Source organism: Papaver somniferum, chromosome 10 (genome assembly GCF_003573695.1).
Source record: "Papaver somniferum cultivar HN1 chromosome 10, ASM357369v1, whole genome shotgun sequence".
Lineage (NCBI taxonomy): Eukaryota > Viridiplantae > Streptophyta > Magnoliopsida > Ranunculales > Papaveraceae > Papaver > Papaver somniferum.
Genome location: NC_039367.1, coordinates 160,881,735 through 160,891,004, shown reverse-complemented (window position 1 = coordinate 160,891,004; position 9,270 = coordinate 160,881,735). Strand labels below are relative to the sequence as shown.

At 36.7% G+C, this 9,270-nt stretch overlaps 1 protein-coding gene across 1 annotated transcript; it reads right to left on the bottom strand.

Annotated features, from left to right (window-relative positions):
• Positions 1-1,909: 1,909 nt before the first annotated feature.
• On the bottom strand, positions 1,910-5,617 carry LOC113316729 (putative disease resistance protein RGA1). The gene is made up of 2 exons (XM_026564876.1): positions 5,167-5,617; positions 1,910-4,881 (listed from the first exon to the last, which is right to left on the bottom strand). Exons 1-2 carry the CDS (start codon positions 5,615-5,617, stop codon positions 1,910-1,912), a joined length of 3,423 nt encoding a protein of 1,140 aa, XP_026420661.1.
• Between the last annotated feature and the right edge of the window lie 3,653 nt (positions 5,618-9,270).

The following is a 9,270-nucleotide window of genomic DNA, read 5'->3' as shown; positions in this document are numbered from 1 at the left end:
GTTCTTCATTCATTGGTCACTCATTAAAGGTGAGGTGTGGAGGTAGCTGGGATTAGAAAAAAAAAAAAACTAGTTGGGTATGGAACCTACATAAATCCAATGGTCTACTTGGAGGTGTTTCTTGCAACATTGATCCTAATAACACTCGATGCTGATGAACTGACTTTTAGTTGATCTTCCTGATTAGGTTTGAGCATGAACACGGACTCAACACAAGAGGTTTGAGATTTGATGATTTCCACAAAGACTAGTTTTTTTTTGCTTGATTATCCCATGATTAAACGGATTGCTAACTACCCATTAAATTGCTTTTTGTTTTAATTCAATTAAAAACTAAAAAAAAGGTAAAAATATATATCATGACCTTAAATATAGCGATTTCAGAGAGGAATTAAGTTGATTGTAGTTATCCACCGAATCACCGGTGCAACTGTAAACTTTAAAGCGGCAGGGCAGCAAATGTTGGTTAGTGATCTCTTCGTGAGAATGGAAGAAGTAGCAGCCGTATATACATGTCCGAGGCAAATTTGAATACGCTTAACTAATTTTGTTACTCATAATTAGGTCCAGTGAATTAAATGAGTACTTAGTACTAAAAAAAGATTCAACTTCCTCGATATGAAATTAGTTTAGGTAGCATATTCAATCAGTTGTCCAATGCGTTTTACAGTAAAACATACAAAAATATTCAACTAGTGTATTCAAACCATTAAACCCAGTTTGTCATTCTATAATCTCTGTCAGTCTTTGTCATTTTAAACCATGATAAAGCTGAAGCTTGTGAGGATAAAATCCGTGTATAACTAATTACCTTAATTTCCCTTTGAATCACTATATGTTAGGATAGGAAATATACTACTTGCCTCTTTTTAAAAAAAATTATTGAATAAAAATATTTCATTTTATTATTTTTAATAAATAGTTGACGGTTGGTTTTGATCAACCAATACGATTAATTTGTGATGTTGACACTATTGAACGAAACGTGCACAAAATTGGACTCATATCAAATATTTACTATGTTTAAAAGTATAGTTTAACAAGGAAGTGGGCTTTTATTGTTTCCAGGTCATTTTAGAAACAAAAAACAAAAAATTGACCGGTGTTACAAACTGAATGTTCATGTCGCATGTTCACCAACCGGCTGGTCTCGACGCTGAGGAAAAGCCAGAATGTATTTATTTTTGCTGATGGTTGGCTGCAAGCATGGATGTGGGCACCCAACCCAGCTGTCTCTCGTGCCTAAATTCTTAAACAAAATTGGCTTTTAAGATCATTTATGCATTCTTGCTCCCCTAGCAAGCCTTTTCTATCCTATAATCCGGCTCCGCTCCTGCCTTAGGCGCAGAATTTGTTCTTCTAAATCATCTCCCATTTATGAGCTATGCCTGACAACAAATTCAAACCAAAACGAAAGTAATTATTCTAAATCTAATCAAAGCATGCATCAAGTAGTCCGTAATCGGGAGGAATGAAAAGAAACGAAAACCCAAATAGAAGAGAGTCCGGTTTGATTTTTGATGACATAGCAATGCTAAGGCGATACTATGCTATGCTAGGGCAACACTTCGAAGTCTAAATTTTTAACAATTGTTGAAAAAAGATACAGGCTAAATGGGTTTAGAAATGAGGTGGCAACATTCTACTGAAAAACAGAATGTATTTCACTCACCAAATTGGTCGTACAGGACCTTTGTTTATTTATTACAAAGACTTATTTTGTTTCCCACTCAATTTAGACCACCTATACCTCACTCTTTGGTTTCTCTCGATTACACTGACAGGAGACTTACTTGTTCCAGTCAATTTACAGAGATTCACTTCAATCAACTGGAAATTTTACAAATTACAACTACACCTCACTTTGGGTGTTCACTCGACTACACCTTAAAACTGAACACACTTTCGCCTATTCATGGAAAGAGATACCGTACCTTTCCAGCAAATTAAACAACTCCTCATAAGGAGATGGATCTTCCATCATTGCATTATCAACATCAAGTTCTTTAACAAAAGTGAGGTCTTTGAGATCATAGGCTAAATATTTCTTCAATTGTGGGCAACAGATGAGCCTCAATTTCTGAAGAGAAGTCCATCTTCGTAAATCTGGCAGAAACTTAAGAACTGGGCAAGCAAGGATATTCAGTTTCTGAAGAGAACCAATGTGGAGTTTAGAGGACTCGTTCTCGATCTCGCCTTCATTTACTTGGAAGCCTTCCAACTGATGGCAAGTATCAATATACAGAGATTGAAGATTACGATTGTTTTGGAGTATGCTTATCGGGAAGTATACAAGCCCATCGATATTCTTCAACCATAGTTCTGCGAGAGATTTCTGCGTTCTCTCAACTGAGAATACTAACTTTGGGTTAACCCCATCTAATTCCAAGAAGGTCAGAGATGGGAAAGAAGGGATTCTTGTTAAACATCCGCACCCACGAATTTTCAGATCCTGAAGAAAAGAAGGAGATGCTGATGAATAATGCAATTTTTGAAGAAGGAATATATCATTAAGATTGAGTTGAACTAAGGAAGGAAATCCTCCAATGTCTAAACTCATCAAAGACACCCCTTCAAGATGAAGAACCCTGAGACTTGGAATCTTCCCAATAGCCGCTGGAAATTGTTCTAATCCGAAACAGTCTTCAAGTATCAACTTTACCAAATTTGGAAGGCCAGATGGAACACGCATCCATGTGGGGAAGTCCATCCCCATGAAGTTACTAATATGCAAACTTTTTAAACCAGAGGGAGGTTGGAGAGCTTCAAATACTTGAAAATTAGACGATTTCTGGTCCCACCTCATCGACCGCATCATTTCACTCCAATACCGAGACAATTCACCAGCAAGATCCTGTTTTCTTTTCAAGTTTTCTTCTACTTCACTCCAACGGCCCGAACCCCAAGTTAAATGCAATTGACGAAGATTCTGTTTTCCTTTCAAATTTGCGCTCTCAGCATCTCTTGGGTATTTCACCTTCTCAAGATTCCCAATATCCAGCACCTCAAGAGAGCTTAGGTTGCTTAGCTCTTCGATACCATCATGGTCGAGAACTTTCTCCCGCACTTTGTAACTCAATCTTTGCAAGAAAACCAAGTTCCCTACACCCAATGGGGAAGGTGTTTCCATGCTGCTGTAATAAAATCTTCTCAAATTTCTCCAGTTGGTTACATCTTTGGGAGGCTGACACAATGAAAGATGGACAAACTCAAGATTATAGAGATTACTGCACGACTTCGGTAATACTCTGATACCAGTACCCTCTAGGTCAAGGGACCTTAACTGTGATAATTCTCCAAAATCTTCAGGTAATTCTTTTAGTAATTTGCATTCTTTGAAATGAAATATCCTCAGACTAACAAGATCTGCTACTTTCTGTGGTAAGGCTTTTAAATGTTTGCAGGTATTGACGTCTAATGTTTTCAAATTGGAGAGGGTGATGATGGAAACAGGTAATTCCTTAATAGGGTTGAATGACAAATTTAAAAATCTTAGATTTTTCAAACCAGGGATGGATTCAGGAATGGATACTAACTTGCAATTATTGAGATCTAATGCTTGCAAATTACTAAGAGATATGACAGAATTAGGTAGTTTGACCATATCTGAACCTGAGACTTCAAGATATCTTAGTTTTTGTAAAGAATGAATGTTTGAAAGAAGATTTTGAACACCATGCATGTTATTCAGTATTAACGTTTCCAAATTATAAAGTTCACCTATGGACTGATCATTCTTTACTTCCTCAATATCAAGAGAGGAAAGGCGAAGGTACCTTAGATGTCTGAGCTTGAAACTCAAAGAAGGCAACTTAAAATAACCATGAACTTCTGCGCGACCCAAATACAAGATACGCAAGTGATTCTTTTCAGGAAAAATAGAAGGATTCAGCTTTGACCCTTCGGAGATAAAAATAGTCCTCAACTTCTTCGCGTTAATCAAGCAATTCTGAGATGCTGCTGATATATCTTCATCCAATTCTAACCTTAGTCGCCGAGCTTCTGAAATATCTTTGAAGTCACTAGCCATGAGAAGTACCAATTCATTTTCCCCAAGAACATCTTTGGCAAGATCATGCACAAGATCATGCATCTTGCACGTCACAATGTTGCCCAATTTATTCGTCTTGAAATCCTCGAAGAAGGAGCTCCACGCCAAACTTTCGAAATAATCACGTCCAAAGTCTTCAACTGATTTTTTGTTTGTATTACATTTTTTTAAAAATCCTTCTGCCATCCAAAGATGAACCAATGTTTCTTTGTTGATCTCCCAATTCTTGGGAAATATTGAGCAATAAGAGAAACATTGTTTCAAATGAGAAGGCAAGTAATTATAACTAAATTTCAATACATGTAGGATTTTTCTTTTGCTATCTGGAGTATTCCAGATATCATCATCTCTAATTTTTATCCAATCGCTTTCTTTATTTTTTGAGCGCATTAGACTGCCAACAAATTTTGCAGCAAGGGGTAAACCACAACATTTTTTGGCTATTTCTTTTCCTATTTCTGACATTTTTGGAGCATCTAATGCTCCGCCAGGAGAAAAGGCCTTTTGCTTAACAATAGACCAACAAGCATCATCTTCTAATCGACCCAAATTGTAAGGTGGAATACTCCCCCTAACAATGGATGCAACTCGGTTATTACGAGTAGTGATTAGTACTTTACTCCCTGGAGCACCAGCGAGCAACACAGACATGAGGTACCCCCATTGTTCAGAATCCTCATTCCATAAGTCGTCTAGTACTAGCAAATATTTTTTCCCTTCTAAATGTTCTTGTACAATTTTTCCTAGTCGATGAATTGCAAACTTATGAAACTTAGTTTCCTTAATGGACTCCATGATTTGTACTAAGATGGTTTGAATATCAAAAATTTCTGAGACATGGACCCATATTAGTAGGTCAAACACTTTCTTTACCAACTCGTCTTTGTAAGCGAGTTGTGCAAGTACTGTCTTCCCCAACCCCCCCATACCCACTATGGATATTACAGAAATGTTTTCGGAGGATGTTGATGATGATGATGATGATGAAGATGATGATGATGAAGATGCAGTATGGGTTGTTAAAGTTTTTATTATGTGGGATTCATCACTCTCCCTTCCTACAATTTCTGACTCAATAACATGGGATGTGTATGCTCGATCCAGTTGTTGAGTACTTTCACCATCAGGAATAGGTTTAGTATATTCCAACTGATACCTATCCATATCTTTGGTAATATTTTCGAATTTTTCGTGAATCTTTTTTATCTTTTTACTCATTTTCAGCTGAAATACAAGTGGAGGGTTTGAAGATGAAGTGAAGTTGATTACCTTATGCTTTGAGTAATTCTCTCTATCACTGCGACGCAAATCCTCATATGAGAACTCTTCAATCACGTCATCAGCGTCATAAGCAATATCTTTGAGCCTTCTCAACCAGACTCTTATAACTTCTTCCTTCACTTGTCTTTTTTCCGCGTCAGCAATCACAGCAAGAATCTTTTCCGAGGTATTTTGAAGCTTCTTCAAATCATCTTTGAAACCCAAAGCCGAACCAATGTCTTCGGAAACAACACCCACCAGCTTTCTTAAGATTTCTGTTGCACCGTTCATAAGAATCTCTGCCATAGTGATAAGGTTTATGTGAAATAAAGAAACACGGGAGAAGAAAATTTGACTGAATTAGAAGAAAAACAAAAGCAGAAATCAATGCAAGAAGAAAGAAACTTATGTATTAATCTCGGAGAGTTGTTTAAGTGTAAGATAGATCTTATTTTTGGTGTGAATTTATAGACCGAAAACTTACCAAGATAATAATAATAAATAGCTGGCAACGCCCAATTATTGATATCTGACGTAATATTAATTAAACAAGCCCAAGCAGTGCATAAATCTCAAATTTGAATAATCCAAGTTGTTGTATACTACTTCATCCACAATCCGGTCATTCTCAACATGATGTACTTCATAAACTTATATTCATTACTTCCTCTCTTGATTACAAGTTAAACAGATATTAGTTCGTTAGTGTTAGCAATCAATATCTCCCAATTAATTGTTTAAAACACCATTTATTGGTTGTGTGTATCAACTAGTTCGTGCTTTCACCATGCATAAACTAAATTGCAAGTGATTGGACATTTTACCTCTTCTTCTCCAAAGGCCGTTTCCACGCCTACGATCCTGTCAGATCCATCGCAATGCGTGTGAACCTGTCAGCTATCATAAAATTATAAAAAAGAGTATGTTGATCAAAAGTCCTACAAGCTAACACAAGCAGAGGTAGGCAGTTGCAACTTGCAACATTGTTAAAACAATAAGCTAATTGTTAGAAGTCAACAATCTACAGAACCCCATATGACTGGATTTAACTTTCGAAAATGGTTGATCATACTTGAAATCAACCTTGCTATCATCACCATAAGGCCCTTAGACGATTAGGGTCTGCTTTGATCAATCGTCAAAATGGAACCGTTAGATTCTTGTAGTAGTAATGTGTGTTCAGGATAAAAGACTGATCATGTTGATCTAACTACGGTTCAGAGCATTCGCTATGATAGAAGGTAAAATTTATCTTAACACGCCATTTATTAGTTGAGAGTCTTGAGACTTCCATGTTCATGCATTCACATTTTCTCTTACAAAAATGCATAAACTAAATTATAAGTGATGGGGCATGTGACAGCATCCTCTCCCAAGGCCTTCCAAGCATATTACCCTGTCATATCCATCATAATGCGTCTATGAAGCCAATGAGAGGTAGTTTCAAGTTGCAACATTCTTAAAACAATAAGCTAATTGTTAAAACTCAACAAGAGAGTGCCCTTGTTCGTCTTTATCTAAATTACTGGAGTTAACTTACTGATACATGATCATACCATTGCATCATCACCAGAAGAAGACCCTTGAATGATTAGATTCTGTGTGTCATGTTAATGTATTCACATTGAACCTTACAAAAACGCATAAACTAAATTAAAAATTGGGTTTTGTTATCTCATCTTCTCCGAAGGCCGTATCACAAGCCTACGACCCTGTCAGATCCATCTTAATGCGTGTGAACCTGTGTATCAAAAATATTAAAAACAGTAAGTTAATCAAAAGTCCACAATCCAAGACAATGAGAGATAGTTGCAACTTTGTTAAAACAATAAGTAAATTGTTAAAATTCCACAAGTAACGGAACCCCATGCTTGGCTTTATCCATATGACTGCATTTAACTTTCTATCTTGCCATCATCAATACCCCAAAGCCCTATGGGGATAAGGGTATTCTTTGTCAATCGTTAGATTAGATTTGACAAAGGCACCTTTAGATTCCTGTAGTAGTAATGAGTGGTTAAGTAAACAACACTGATCATAAAAAGGGTGTTTGTTTTTCTCTATAACATCTGACTTTGGACAAACAATCAAAAAAGGCGAAGTATTTATGACAGTTGAGAAAATTGGAATGAGGAACACCCCACTAGTTGAGTGGTTTCCTATCAAGCTCCTAAGTAATAGGCTCTGAGGTCTATGACTTGTCGCACCACACTATGCTACGGATATGGCTGAAGTATGAAAACTCTAAAGCTGGGACAAACTTTATGGTGCAAAGTTAGGACAATGAATCCAGACTTTTGATCACTCCGCTCTACATCCCCTATCAATCCAAATGTAGAGTCATCCCCTCTTCACCGTTCAGATTGTGCCACGTCTTGTCTCAAAATTGGTCCAGCCCCTGTTGTCCTAGCTGTAGGAGGGTCGGTCGAAGTATAAGGATATTTATTAAACCTGTAGTTCTCTGTATTCTCCTCTGACATGAACCAGGATTTTTGTTAACTTAAAACCCTTGGACATTCATATTCTTATGTCATGTGGACACATTCACTTTCTGTTATACAAGAAATGGACACTCATCTACATACATACAGTTCTGAAGGAGGCAAATTAGCACTGCTTAAATGTATTCTCACTTCTCTCCTCATGTATTACTTTTCACCTTTTAAAGCCCCAATCTCTGTTAATAAAATTCTACAAAAGAAAATGAGGAATTTTATGTGGGAATTCAAATCTGGCAGCAGTTGTTCTCATCTGATCAAATGGGACTTTGTTTGGCCTAGTAAGGAAAAAGGAGGTCTTGGAGTTCTTGATTTGAGACTTATGAACCAAGCTCTTTTAGCAAAATGGTGCGAGAGATTTGGTGTGGATAAAAACCAGCTTTAGTACAAGCTGATTAATGAAAAATATAACAGTAACTTCTATTTTTGCGTACGTGGTAAGGTTAATACTACTCATGGAGTTTCTTGTTGGAGAACAATTGCTGAAACTAATGTTCTCATATCTCATAACTCAATCTTAAGCATCCGCTCAGGAGATTCTATATCATTCTGGCATGATAAATTGACCGTCACATCTTGTTTAGCTAAACAATATGATCTAATCTATAAGCTAGATAAACTGCAGTTTTCTAGTATTGCAGATCACATTACTGTTGAAGGTTCTTGGAGATTTGAATTTAAAAGAGTTTCATCTGATGCTGAAGCTGTGCAACTTGCAGAAATGCTTAATTTAATTGGTTCAAACTCTCCAAGGACAGACAATCTGCCAGATACTATAAGATGGGCTTTGCATTCTTCAGGTGCTTTTTCTGTTAAGAATCTTTATGAAACTATAATAGTAGGTGCAGGTATGGATAACTTTCCTCATCAGTTTGTTTGGAATCCAAATGTGCCTCCAAAAATAAACTTTCTAATCTGGAGTGTTGTTCATGGCAAGCTAAGTTCTCTTGATATGTTACAACATAAGGGTATGGATATTTATAGCTCTTGTATCTTATGTGGAGACTGTAATGAATCTCAAGATCATATCCTTCACTGCAAAATTGCACATAAAGTTTGGTCTGCAATAACACCTGATCATTGGGCATGGGTGTTTCCAGAAACTATGTTCTCCTTTGGTCACTCCTAGGGGTTGAACTTCGTTTCTAAAACTGCAAAAGTGCTTTGGTATTTAATACCAGATGCGGTAATTTGGGTGCTTTGGAGAGAAAGAAATTGTCGCATCTTTCAAGAAAAATACACCTTCAAGACAGATTTGGTCTAATTGCAGATGCCAAAACTGTTTCTGACTTGGCTGCAGCTTGTGGGAAGTAGTTTTATTTGAATTTCTCTTATACTGTAACAAAATGGAACAGTCTTTAGTTAATTTTCTCTTTTTGTTTTGTGTCTACCTTTGGTAAGCTCTTGTAAATTCTCTCTTTCTAATAAAATTATCTCTTCCGATCAATAAAAAAGTCAAAC